The following is a 14,656-nucleotide window of genomic DNA, read 5'->3' on the forward strand; positions in this document are numbered from 1 at the left end:
GCCTAGGCAGAGTGAATTCCACCCGGAAGAGGACGCTGGGACCCTGCGCCGGGAGAAGACTTCAAGCCCGACTGTCACTCATGGACTTGGTAAGTATGATTTTATCGAATGTTGCCTACCCCTGAAACGAGCATTTCCCCCCATAGACTATAATGAGGTTCGAAATCCGTTCGAACAGTCGAACAGTGTGCGGCTGTTCGAATCGGATTTCGAACCTCGGACACTTTAGTGTTCGCTCATCTCTAGGTGATATCCATAAGCTAATGATTCCACTAGAAAAGTTCAGGTAAAGCATTTCAAAGAACAGACAGACTTCTTAAATGATACAGTCTTCAAGGCTACAGAATGTGGCTGAGAAGTCAAGGGTTCAAAACCCAGGGAGTTCAGTTCTGACAAGCTGATTTTATTCCAGCCAGGTTAAGGTGAGGTCTGGGTTGGAAGCATATAATTGTGCAAAAGAAGGAAAGGCCCCCAACCCAGTAACCTCACACACAGCCTTAATCCTTACTGAGCAGAGGACAGTATTCTAGTTATCTTTGGCAGGTAATCCCAGGGACTGCAGGGCATAGCCCCTTGGGTATACATACCACAGGTTTAGAACCACTACTTTAGGCAATGATGGACAGGTGCCTCATAACAGAGCTGTAAGGAATTTATGGTTTGCATGCAATTTATGCAGTCTAAGGTTTCTTAAAGAAAATATATCTTACTAAGGTCAGTTGCAGACAACTGTGGCCTTGTTCAATGTGCTATCAGTGTATGGCACGGATAGCACACTGACTCATTTATTTCAATGAAATTCATGGTCCTATGTATGGGCCGACAGTCCGGACCGCAATACATAAAACAGGTCCTATTCCCATCCTACTTTGCAGCTCTTGTTTCTATGGCTCCTCTTCATTTAATGAAAGGAGCCGTGGAAGCATGGCCCATGCACGGGCGGCACACGGGGGACATCCCTGTGTGCCCTGTGTGTTGCCCATACTTTCAATCCATGGCCGGCCAGTTGCAGCATGGTTGTCTGCAACCTTGTCTAAGGCTCTGCAGCTTTCCAGTGAGCTTTCTTTAGGGAATAATTAAAAAATATCCTTGTCAGAGCTACTCCAGATTTATGTGGACCTCCAATCTACCCCTTACTTAAAAAACTAGACTATGTTTATCCTGTTGGCTCCTGCAAGGGTTAGCTTAGTAGTGATGCCACCTTCACGCATTCTCATAGTCTATCTTGTCATCTGTAACTCTCTCTTTACTGCATATTAATAGCCTTGCAAGACCATGGGGTCATTACAGTGCTGTCTTGTAGCCATGTATTCCAGGTTTACACCAGATACCATTGAGTTGTAGGACTTCTGGGGGTGGAAAGTCTGGGCATCTTCACACAGAAACCTATTTTGTCTAGCTTTACCTTTTGTCCATTTGACATGAACATAAATGTTGTACTTGAATGGAAGCTATAAGGGCGTGATAAGGACAATTTATGAATGGTTGATATGTTTTGCAGGTTGGTTTGAAAATGTCATATTTGGTTTTATCAAGTAAATGCAGCTAGAACACAGATCACATTCAGATGTCCGATAAAGATGTTTCATATATTCCATTTTCTCGATTGTATCATAGAATCAAACACACATTGCTATGTGTATAGGCTTAGTGACTCATTCGTTGGGAAGGAATACCCCATGTCTAAAGTTTGAAAGGTTATGTCCTGATGTGACCCATATTATTTACATGACTGGTAAAATGTTCTGGTATTTGAGGTCAGGGGTAGAACTAAATTATGAAGTCTTTGTGACTGTACGGTTAAGCTTGGGGACATTTTTGAAGCTCTACAGAGAATTAAGCATCCAAAAATAAATCTTATTTTCATGTTATGACCTCTAAAAAGCCACTTTGGGAGGGTGTTTGCCCAGCAGTATTTATTTGAAGCTCATGGCACATTGCCTTCAAGAGTCACCAACTTGTGTTTCATTTTACACTAGTGCTCATCACTCGCACAGGGTCTGTTTTCAAGTCTGAAGATAGTACGGCAGGTTCTGAACGTAGAGTTCTAGGATAACTAACCTTTAAGTAATGATTTGTACAGAACATGTTATATTGTAATGGAATACAGTTTACTTGGTAATCATTAGTCCAATTAATATTTCTTCAGATGAAAATACTTACGTTGTCCACAGTTATGCTCACCCTAGTTCTTGTATGTCACCCTATCATGACTTCTCAATGAGCTTCCCATTTCAGTATTCCTCGACTTGAAGGTGTACCATGTATGTATCCACATTAAGGTGACCATATACGTTAGACTTGATTCACATCTGCGCATGGGTTTCCGTTTGGGGGACTGCTTGCTGAAACCTAATTCACATAAAAAAGCGGTTGCCTTAGGAAAACGTGGACCCCATAGACCATAATGGTGTCAGTGTGTTTTCCGCTCGGTTTCCTCTTGCAGCGCTTTTCTCTCTGCATTTTTCATACGGAGAGGGGAACGGATTCCCCGAATGCAGGTGTGAGCCAAGACATTACTAGGTTAATGGTTGAAACAAAAGATCACCTGATAAACAACAGTTTCATGGATGTGGACAGTTTAGCCCATGCTGGTTATTAGAGTCTTTCGGACTAGCTACGCATGTTCAGTGCCAACACAGAGGCCAGTTCATAACATTTTTACCTGTATAGTAAAACCAGCAAGCTAGGCAGAAACTACCCAAGCAGGATTATATCATTCCCATCCACGGCAGAAACACCACAGGAAAAAATGCTGCGTTTTACACTACATGCAAAGTGGATGAGATTCTGGCTAAAAAATCTACAGCGGAAATGCCGCAATTTCAAAAACATAATCGTTTTGCAAAACACAACATGTCAATTATACGTATGGAAATCCTGGTGTTTTCCATTTAGATATAATAGAAGCAAAAGGAAAACTCTGCCGACTTTTTTAAAAAAAACGCTGCAGAAGAAACTGCAACGCAGCGTTTTTTTGGCTGTGGCTCGCTACATGGGGCCTTTGCCTTAGGCAGGGAATTCTCACTTATCAATTTATTAAAGTTCTCCACTACTATATATTCTAAATGTCCTAAGCTATGTTTTCTTTTTGTTGCAGGTGCAGCCCCATCATAGGAGTAACAGCACTCATACCTTTAAAGAAAAAAGTCCATTTGAGGATCCCTTCTTCATTGTGGAAACAATATGTATCTGTTGGTTCTCTTTTGAACTCTCTGTCCGTTTCATTGCTTGTCCTAGCAAGGCAGCCTTCTTCAAGGATATCATGAACATGATCGACTTTGTGGCTATAATACCATATTTTGTAGCTCTAGGCACAGAGCTTGCCCGCCACAGAGGAGTAGGCCAACCAGCTATGTCACTAGCCATTCTCAGGGTAATTCGTTTGGTGAGAGTTTTCCGTATCTTTAAGCTGTCCCGACACTCTAAGGGACTACAGATCTTGGGACAGACACTAAAAGCAAGTATGAGAGAACTTGGGCTTCTGATATTCTTTTTGTTTATCGGAGTTATTCTCTTCTCCAGTGCTGTGTACTTTGCAGAAGCAGATCATGAAGACACCAAGTTTACCAGCATCCCCGAAGCATTCTGGTGGGCTGTGGTCACAATGACAACAGTAGGCTATGGAGATATGTCTCCTGAGACTGTTGGTGGTAAATTGGTGGGCTCACTCTGTGCTATTGCCGGTGTGTTGACCATCTCTCTTCCTGTGCCAGTCATTGTATCCAACTTTAGTTATTTCTACCATCGTGAGACAGAGTGTTCTGATATAGGCCAGTATAATCATGTTGGTTCATGTCCTAATGGTCCACCCCATACTCCAAAGACCAGAGGGAAAGATAAGAGTCCCATACTGGATAAAATTAAGAATTTATATAGCAATTCCAAGGCAGAATATTTGGATGGACTGGGCCCTATGGATGATAAACGTCTAAATACTGGACAGTCACATATAATAACTGAAGTGTGACATTTGCAACTGTGGCTTATTCCTAATATCACTTCATCATCCTCATCAATATCATCATCCTCATCATCATCCTATCATGATCTTTTATTTTGGAGTCTTAAATGAAGTATTTTGGTGTCCAATCATTTGGAGAAAATATACATAGTACCGCGCTGAATTCTTAAAATACTTGGATTACTTTAAATTAGGAAGAACATTACAAGTATATTAATGGCTTTTTAGCAATCTTTAGATTAACAAGATTTCCAGAGATGATGCAGATAAAGTTTCATCACTGTAAGATTTAGAACTGAGGTGGACATGACATTAAATATGGGATTTTTTGAAAAATAAAATAATAACATAAGCATTGCAGTGAAGAATAATGGATTGCAAATTTAATACTTACTCACGGCCAATGGAAACTTCTACAAGAAGTCGAAGAATGAAGTCGGAAGACTTTACTATTAAATCACATGTGCTGAAGAGGGAAACAGATAGTGACATCAGGCTCAAATAATGGCTCGTGGCTAAATTTACTAGTAGGACAGAAAAGATAACTGAGGGCAAAGGGGCAAAGTGTATGGATTTGTATAAAGCAATCATTATACTACACTGCTGAATGTTATCTACTATCATAATGTGATCCTCAAAGACTGGAAAATTTGGTGTTCACCTAAAAGGGAACCAGAAAACTTGTTTGTGGAATATTTCATTTAATCCATTTTAGAAGTCTTTGGGTTTACAAATTACATGTCATTTTTTTATGAGCTCTGTCTTTGAAGAACATTGCAGTACAGGACAGTAATCTCTATATGTATGAGTCTGGAGAAAGATTCCCAAGATAAAAGCTTCTAATGGCATGATTTCTTCCTCTCAGTTGTTATTTCCTTGGTCACTGGCGGTTTGGTACAACATTGGGAAAATTGTGGAAAGTCTCCAGAAATGAATGCTATACAAACGTCAGTCAAATATTTTGTCTTAATTTTTGCTGAAAGTCTTCAGTTATTTTCTAATATAAAAATGAAGCTTATTTTTTTCCCCTGGAAATCAAGGCACAAGTTATCCCCTCCAATGTTCACACTGAGCTGTACATCTTTACATCACTTCTTATGACCTCTTATTATGGTTTGTAATAGCCCAAAATATTTGAATGCAGCTGACATCACACCCATCCCATGACATTCTTAGGGTTTAAGGAAGATGAGGTACAGTATGAGGAGTTGTTTGGCAAAATCCTCAGGGGTGTTACTTAAAGGTCCTAGGACACAAGGTAGACTCTTTAATAGGGCCACCACGTACATGTAGAACCATTCAGCATCCCAGGGACAAAGTTTTACCTCCTCTAGCTTCTCCTACCATCCTTATAGCTACTTCTCAATGGTCCTTACAAACTGTAGACCTGCTTAGTCGGTACCCGTAGCTGCTTATAACACTGATGGAAACCTGTGTGGCACAAGGGCAGCTAGAGTAACTATATATTGTGTAAGACCCATGGTAGGTAACTCCTTCTGATCGAAGTTGTCCTACTGGAAATGACATCAAAATATCTTTGGGAATGCAGTTGGATGTTCCAGTGAAGGTGTTCAAAATTTGACCTACTATAGCTACCCTAAACAACATTTACATGGGTCTAACATCCACCATAGATAAGGGGTCACAAGAACATGAAGTATAGCTACATATCTATATAGATAAGGCTACGCTGGGAGAAATATTGCATATCTCCACTTGTAAATGATATAAGTGAAGTGGAAGGGTGTGCCTATTACCTCTACCTCGTTGAGACGTTTCCGAAGGCAGTCGGGTCATGATCATTACAAACTTACAAGAAGGCTATAATTGGTTCAATCAAGTGGCTTAGGAAAGGCCAGACAGGATAGACAGCATTCTTGTGTTATAATGAGCCTTTAACTTCAGCAAGACAGTAATGAGGCAAAGTGATTTGCTGAAGATTGTTCCTGGGGGCTGGCGGGTTGTGTGATGTGAAGCCTCGATGACACGTAGAAAAATAAAACATCTATGCATTCAAAGCATGTGAGGAAGGTGAACAGTGACTTCTGCTTAAGAGTGAACTATTACAGCTGGCATTGCTTTTGAATTTCTTATAACTATTACAAATTGCATTTATTATGTTTGTAAAGGAGCCACGGTGGTGTTTTGAGTGCTTTTTAGCATATATATAATTTGTTATAATTTAATTAACAGAGCAAAATACTATGCAAATTGTTTACACAGGGCTACTATATCAAAGTGCCAAAGATACATTGGCCAGTGCAACAGGCCGCTTCTTAATATAGTATATGTGAGCACAACGTCATCTTGAAAAATGTATATTTATCTAATAATAAAACATTTATTTATTGCAAAGTGTAATTTTCTAATTTTTGTGACTTTTTAAATACTTTGTCATTACTCTTTTTCTTGCTTTTTACAGTTTCAAATTAACACAAGGTCTATTAAAGTATTAAGGAGTTATTATTGATTTTACATATGGGTGACTGTAAGAAGTTGTTGGGGGATCCTTTTGTGGATCATCAATTGATTCCTAGAACTAAGGCTATGTTTGGAACAGGCTGCTGCTCTTTCCTATACAGTTGACCAGTGCCTTGTGCCTCATAGAAATTTTCCACATTGACAACTGAGCCTCATAATGGGCTGACATGTCCTGTTCTGTGGTGTTCAGTTTTTTGGGCAGTCATCTTGCCATTAAAAGGCGGTATTGCAATGAAAGGCAATACCTCTATTACAAAGCTTGAGTCAGATAACACAGGATTAAACATCTTTGCAATGGTTGCTGCACATGCCACAATACTTACAGATGTCAATAAATCATCTCTCAACTACAGGTCCATAAGGACTATCTGGCTGCTGTCAAGCATATTAATGATGTACTCTTATTAACACATACTAGCTGCTTAGACACGACTTCCACCATAATCACATTTTGCATACATGTATAAAGTATATTGGCATTATGCATAGTTGTCTGATAGACAGACATCTGAGCTGTTGAGCAATGACATTACCCTTATGAGAGTCTGTCTGGCATTCTTCTAGAGGGCATTTCTTTTTCTGGTAACATACAATCCCATAGGATGTAGAAATCTAAGCTTGATGAATTGGCTCCTCATGTGTTTCCTAAGAATAATGATATAGTCAGAAGTTGGAGCTATTTTTGTTAGCAATTCTTCTTAATTATTCATCTTTGATCTGGCAATCTTATTTGCCAATTACTAACATACAACATAATAACCATTGTATATTTACTTGTGACATGTTAGTTTACTATTTATCTAAGACCATATATTTCATGCAAATGCCCATAATCAGTTCTGGGTGTGGCCCTAATCCCTTATTATAGGGCACCAATCCAGAACCATTCCAATACTCCATCCAGGGACAACTCCAGTTAAAGGGATTCTATTATTGGCTCTAGTGATTTTTAACTAAGCAAATATTTGCATAACCTTTAGAAAGGCTATTCCAGACATACTTTTTATTCAGTAATCCTCCCAGCCATTTTTGAATTAGCCCGCTTTTATTGATATACTAATTAGCCTCCAGGGTGCACCCGGAAGTTCACTGAACACTGTATGCTGTGTGTAAACAGGGGGAGGTGAGAGCAGGGAGGCTGCTGCTGATGATGACTCATCAATCTTCCCTGTGCTCACCTCCCCCGTATTTACATACATCAGACAGTGCTCAGTGAACTTTCGGGTGCACCCTGGAGGCTAATTAGCATATCAATAAAAGCGAGCTAATTCAACAATGGCTGAGAGGATTAATAAACAAAAGGTATACCTGGAATAGCCTTTCTAAAGGCTATGCAAATATATGCTTAGTTAAAAATCACTAGAGCCAATGACAGAATCCCTTTATGTTTTTTTTATTTTTTAGACTAGGTCAGAAAGGTCACATGCTGAGTTCTGGTCAAGATTGACAGGGCATAGTATTATTCAGCTTTACAAATTCAACAGATTAGCATAGTTTTTTGGCTGTACCCTCCATTGCTGAAAATGTTACAGCCCCTCATATAGTCTGAGCCTGCCATCATCTGAGCCTGTTCAGTGCCTTGCTCAAACATCCACACCCATCACAAGAATTTCAACTGTATCGACATATACAGGACACTGATGCAGTTAAAATACAGGGAAGAGCAGAAAGTTATTTGCTTCCTCTTCTGCCATCCTATAACCTGTACATACAGAGCAGTGATGGGGTGAGCAGTACCTCCTCCTGTACAAAGCCTGTGCGCTTCTTCTCTTTTTTTTCGCAGTTGTACCATAGAATAGGGGGTCAAGGTTCCAGGAGGAAAGTAGAAGATGCGCACAGGTTGCATGCAAGAGGAGGTTCAGCCCAGAACCTTGACCCTTATTCTATGTTTCCAGAGGAAAGAAAATAGAAGAGGTGCACAGGCTGCGTGCAAGAGAAGATCCCGCCCACTCCGTCACTGCTCTATATGTACATTAAACTATACAGAGCAACAGAATGGTATGTGGGGGAGGGGAACTCTGTTAGCTCACTATTACAGTAATAGTGCCCCGCACAGGTAACAGCATTAATTATGTGGGTGGGGGCTATAACCTTATAACCTGTTTGGGGGGGGGGCACTATTGCTGTAATAGTGCCCCCATAAGTAATATCTTTACTTATGTGAGAGAGGGAACTATTACTTGTGGGGTAATAATGCACCCCCACAGGTAACAGCATTACTTATGTGGGTGGGGGCTATAACCTGTTGGTTGCCCCCATCCGAATATAAAAACATTAAAGAATTTAAAAAATACACCCCTGTCCCAGTGCTCTGATGTCCCCCACTGCTCTCCAATTAAGCGCCACTCGGGGACTTGTTCTGGCAGTCCTCTCCACACATGACTGCTGAGGCCAATGATATATGCGAGAGACGTCTCGGGTCCTTTCCGCTGATATCACGTGCAGCAAGGATTTACAGCAGAACAAGCCATCGGGTGACCATTGGACGCTGGTGAGTATGTTTTTGTTTTTTTTGTAATTCACCTTCCCAGCTTCCTGCCCCGAGTCTAAATTTGCTGTACAACCCCTTTAAGGGAGTATACAGAATTATTAATTAGGGGACATTATTAACTGAGGCATTATTGTTTTAAGCAGACATACAGGGTATTATTAGGGGGAGACACAGGGGGAATTATTAATTGAGGGACACTATTAATTTAAAGAGGACCTTTCATGGATTTGGGCACATGCGGCTTTATATACCGCTGGAAAGCTGACAGTGTGCTGAATTCAGTGCACTGTTGGCTTTCTCGATCTGTGCCCCTGGTGAAGAGCTGTCAGTACCTCTTCACAGTCCTGATAATACTTATCTATGGACGAGTACTGTGAGCAGTTTTTAGTAAAAATCAGTAAAAGCGACATGCTAATGAGGCCCACCGAGTACTGCGCATGCCCGAGCGCCTTTTTGGTGTAGCTCGCTATAGCACAGAATACTGAACAGTATGCTGAATTCATTAGGTAGCTACAAGAAAATGGTGCTCGGGCATGCGCAGTAACGCTCAGAACGGAGCGTTTAATTGATGACACCAACAGCAAAAGCATTCCCTTCAGGTAGACAGAATTTTTTTGTGGTCTTACAGCATTAGTAAGTGGGTCTGTATGCTGTAACTATTTCTAATACATATTTACTTGAATACTTGAGGACATAACTATGTATAGTTTTAACTGTCTCATAAAGGATTTTTTATGACCACTGATTTTGTATTTTCTCATTAAAATTCTCCTTGGGGATCCCTTGTCAGAATTTGTGCCAAAAACACCAGCAACTTTGAAAAATAAACAAATTAAAATGTTTCCATTCAGAGTGGTAACTTAATAAATCATCTTCTATTTTTGTTTGGGGGAATTGATATGATTTGGTATGTATTTATAGAGTGTTCCACTTTATATAAAACATTCCTTAAAGGGGTTGTCTAGTTTCAGACCAATATTAACCCCGTAATGACACAACATACTATCAGGGCTAGTTCACACGTGAATAGGGGGTGGCGGAATTTGATCCTGAAAAAAACCGCTTCAGGAATTAGGCGGTTTTTGGAGTGGCTTTTGGCAAAAAAAAAAAAAGCATCAAAAAAACGCCAGGCGGTTTTCCCCCTCCAGCACAGTTCATGGACCTTGATAAAACACCTGGCTTTTTTTTTTTTAGGTGGTTTTTGCCAAAAACTGCGTCGCAGTTTTTGGCAAAAAAACACTAGCGGTTTTCCGCCTCCTATTCACTTGTATTGATTTCCTGAGGTGGAATCTGCCTCAAGAAAGGTCATATCGCTTCTTTTTTCTGCTAGCAGCAAATTATGCTAGCGGAAAAACGAACGTTAGTGGTCTACATAGACCACTATTGTATGGAGGCGGATTTGGAGGCAGATTCCGCATCCAAATTCCGCCCCACTAGCCCCATGTGAACAAGCCCTTACACCCTGACCACCTGGGCCTTAACGCAAGTGAACGTAATAGTAGTGATGGCCACCTGCTCACTATTTGAGCGGGTGGCATTAGAAGTGGGTGTTAGCTGTCAGCTACTCCATTCTCCTCCAGTTGGAGCTGAGCTCCAATCGGGGGTTAATCCCTTACATGCCACGATCAAACATAGCTACGGCATCTATGAGGTTACACCATAATAATGTCTCCCTTATGCCTCCCCACGATGAGATAAGGGGTGCTAATATATATATTTATGGCAGCCCAGAGTCTGCCAGGAGCCCCACATAACTGATTGATCCTCTTGCCGATGGGAGGAAGTCAGCAAATGTGTCTGTATAGCCTGACTTCCTGTATATACTGCAATACACGTGGATGTTAGTCGAGATTCTTTATCCACCATCCGCACAATCTTGTATTGAAATCTCTCGTCAATTTTTCTTTTCCGTCCACATCTAGGGAGGTTAGCCACAGTGCCATGGGCTTTAAACTTCTTGATAACACTGCGCACGGTAGACACAGGAACATTCAGGTCTTTGGAGATGGACTAGTAGCCTTGAGATTGCTCATGCTTCCTCACAATTTTGCTTCTCAAGTCCTCAGACAGTAATTTGGTCTTCTTTCTTTTCTCCATGCTCAATGTGGTACACACAAGGACACAGGACAGAGGTTGAGTCAACTTTAATCCATTTCAACTGGCTGCAAGTGTGATTTAGTTATTGCCAACACCTGTTAGGTGCCTCAGGTAAGTAACATGTGCTGTTAATTACACAAATTAGAGAAGCACATGATTTTTCAAACAGTGCCAATACTTTTGTCCACCCCTTTTTTATGTTTGGTGTGGAATTATATCCAATTTTGGTTTTTGACAATTCTTTTTGTGGTTTTCCATAGAAAACAAATTAAATGAAGATAATAATACCAAAGAATTTGTGATTGCAATCATTTTCTGGAAAAAAAATGAGTATTATCTGACAGAATTGCAGGGGTGCCAATACTTTTGGCCAACGCTGTATGTTCAAAAAATGAAAACATGAATAAAGCCCCCAATATTACCCCTCTCCTATATAAAATAAATAATATAAAAAAGCCCTAAAATCTAATAAAAACAATACATATTTGGTATTGCTGTGTCCGTAATAACCTGTATATGACTAAAATGATGAATGATGGAAAAAAAAAAGAATGTAATGATTTTTCGCCATCTCACCTTACAAAATATGCTATAAAAAGTGATCAAAAAGTAACATGTACCCAAAAACAGTACCAATAAATAGCACAGATTGCCTGATAAAAAAACAAGCCCCGAACCAACTCTTTCAACAGAGAAATAAAAATGTTACAAATCTCAGAAGACGCAAAAATAATTAATTTCTCTCCTCAAATGGGTTTTTGTTCTGCAAAATTAGTAATGCATAAATATATACAGTATATATACACTCACCGGCCACTTTATTAGGTACACCATGCTAGTAACGGGTTGGACCCCCTTTTGCCTTCAGAACTGCCTCAATTCTTCGTGGCATAGATTCAACAAGGTGCTGGAAGCATTCCTCAGAGATTTTGGTCCATATTGACATGATGGCATCACACAGTTGCCGCAGATTTGTCGGCTGCACATCCATGATGCAAATCTCCCGTTCCACCACATCCCAAAGATGCTCTATTGGATTGAGATCTGGTGACTGTGGAGGCCATTGGAGTACAGTGAACTCATTGTCATGTTCAAGAAACCAGTCTGAGATGATTCCAGCTTTATGACATGGCGCATTATCCTGCTGAAAGTAGCCATCAGATGTTGGGTACATTGTGGTCATAAAGGGATGGACATGGTCAGCAACAATACTCAGGTAGGCTTTGGCGTTGCAACGATGCTCAATTGGTACCAAGGGGCCCAAAGAGTGCCAAGAAAATATTCCCCACACCATGACACCACCACCACCAGCCTGAACCGTTGATACAAGGCAGGATGGATCCATGCTTTCATGTTGTTGACGCCAAATTCTGACCCTACCATCCGAATGTCACAGCAGAAATCGAGACTCATCAGACCAGGCAACGTTTTTCCAATCTTCAATTGTCCAATTTCGATGAGCTTGTGCAAATTGTAGCCTCAGTTTCCTGTTCTTAGCTGAAAGGAGTGGCACCCGGTGTGGTCTTCTGCTGCTGTAGCCCATCTGCCTCAAAGTTCGACGTACTGTGCGTTCAGAGATGCTCTTCTGGCTACCTTGGTTGTAACGGGTGGCTATTTGAGTCACTGTTGCCTTTCTATCAGCTCGAACCAGTCTGGCCATTCTCCTCTGACCTCTGGCATCAACAACGCATTTCCGCCCACAGAACTGCCGCTCACTGGATGTTTTTTCTTTTTCGGACCATTCTCTGTAAACCCTAGAGATGGTTGTGCGTGAAAATCCCAGTAGATCAGCAGTTTCTGAAATACTCAGACCAGCCCTTCTGGCACCAACAACCATGCCACGTTCAAAGGCACTCAAATCACCTTTCTTCCCCATACTGATGCTCGGTTTGAACTGCAGGAGATTGTCTTGACCATGTCTACATGCCTAAATGCACTAAGTTGCCGCCATGTGATTGGCTGATTAGAAATTAAGTGTTAACGAGCAGTTGGACAGGTGTACCTAATAAAGTGGCCGGTGAGTGTATATATATATATATATATATATATATATATATATATATATATATATATATATATATATATTTGGGTATTTCTGCAATTGTACCTACCCACAGAATAAAGGTAAAATGGAAAAAAAAAAAAGAAGTTAAAACGCAATGCCAGAATTTTTTTTTTAATCCACCAAAACAAGAGTTAATAAAATTTATTCTATAAGTTTTAGGCACCGCAAAATGGTGTCATTACAAAATGCATCTGATACCACAAAAAAAACAAGCCCTCATATAGCTATATCAACAGAAACATAAAAAAAAAATATAGCTTGCACAATGTGAAGACAAAAATTGCCAGGATATAACTAGCTGCAGCAGGAAGGGAATATGCAAGCTGCGCAAGCATATATCAGAGTATACCCCAGATTTTGAGCTTACGAGGGAAAAGACACCAGAATCAGCTACTTGGAAAATAATAGAGAATTTGGTGTTCCCAATGTATTCCGAACAGCCAGGGCTGGCATTAGGAGGGGCAACAAACTGGGCAATTGCCCAGGGCCTCAACTCCCACAGGGGCCCCTGCTTTGCTCTGCTATACTACATAACATATGGTGTATTTCCTGAGGTGAGCGGCATAGATGGAACACACAGCAGAGACGGAGGAAGTTGCACTCCTTGCTCTTCAGAAGGATATGCTGATTGGAGGAGCGGAGCTTCTTCTTGCTGTTTCACTGATCAGCTCAGTTGCCCTGCACACAGACCGAGCTGTCATTTCAGTGATATAGTTCCCGCCTGACTTCACTGAATTGCTGTCTGAGTTTGTAAGTACACTGAACAAGTACTTACAGCTTCCTGGGATTTTAGTTTATCTTCCCTTATCTTATTTTTGTGCTTAGGGCGGGAAGAGGACCCCACTATAGTTAATACGGTCTGCCGGGCTCCGTGTGTAATTACCGTTCGAGTGATCTGCCTCTCCATTGCTCAGGTTCCCAAGCAGACCCAAACAACAGAGATACAACACTAGCCTGAACCTAGTGTAAGCCCTTAGTGAGTGACAAATATGAATTGTCTAAACAGGACAACATTTTTAACTAAGAGTTCTGAAAAATGACTCAGTAGCACAATAAAAAGTAATATTCCTCATAGAAGAATTAAATATATTGCTATTAATCATAATTGTACATTAAAAAAAATTATTTTGAACATAAAACTACAGCCATAATGTGATACTTTTTTGAATGCTTCTTGTCTGGTGAGCATGTTTTTTTCTCAATGTTTGCCTATAAAGCAAATATATCATTGTGAAGGTTTCATGTTTTTACTACATGAAGGTTTTTCATGTTTTTGTTCTTACTAGCTTTACTACGATATGTAAGTTCTTCAAGATGAAACAATCCATTAGAGGCAACCATAGGAGGGAAGTAGTAGTTGTCAACGGTGGCCACTGAAGACAACCTACTCCTCCACGTCACCTCTTGGATTAGTGTAGTGCAGTGGGAGCCTGCAGGGTACCTGGTAGTGGTGGTAGTTTCCCAAGGGTGCTTCTAGCTACTGGTAGTCCTCAGCCTTACTGAGCCAGGATATGGTGGTTGGAAGGGCCCATGATGGTAAGTGCAGTGAGGACTCTGG

At 40.7% G+C, this 14,656-nt stretch overlaps 1 protein-coding gene across 1 annotated transcript in view; it reads left to right on the top strand.

Moving 5' to 3' along the window:
• LOC142210797 (potassium voltage-gated channel subfamily A member 7-like) overlaps positions 1-6,319 on the top strand; it is a 53,679-nt gene extending 47,360 nt beyond the window's left edge. Inside the window, exon 2 of the mRNA XM_075280220.1 lies at positions 3,101-6,319. Coding sequence (XP_075136321.1) covers positions 3,101-3,970 — 870 coding nt within the window. The 3' untranslated portion in view covers positions 3,971-6,319. The remainder of the gene's footprint in view (positions 1-3,100) is intronic.
• Positions 6,320-14,656: the final 8,337 nt, after the last annotated feature.

Source organism: Leptodactylus fuscus, chromosome 6 (genome assembly GCF_031893055.1).
Source record: "Leptodactylus fuscus isolate aLepFus1 chromosome 6, aLepFus1.hap2, whole genome shotgun sequence".
NCBI lineage: Eukaryota > Metazoa > Chordata > Amphibia > Anura > Leptodactylidae > Leptodactylus > Leptodactylus fuscus.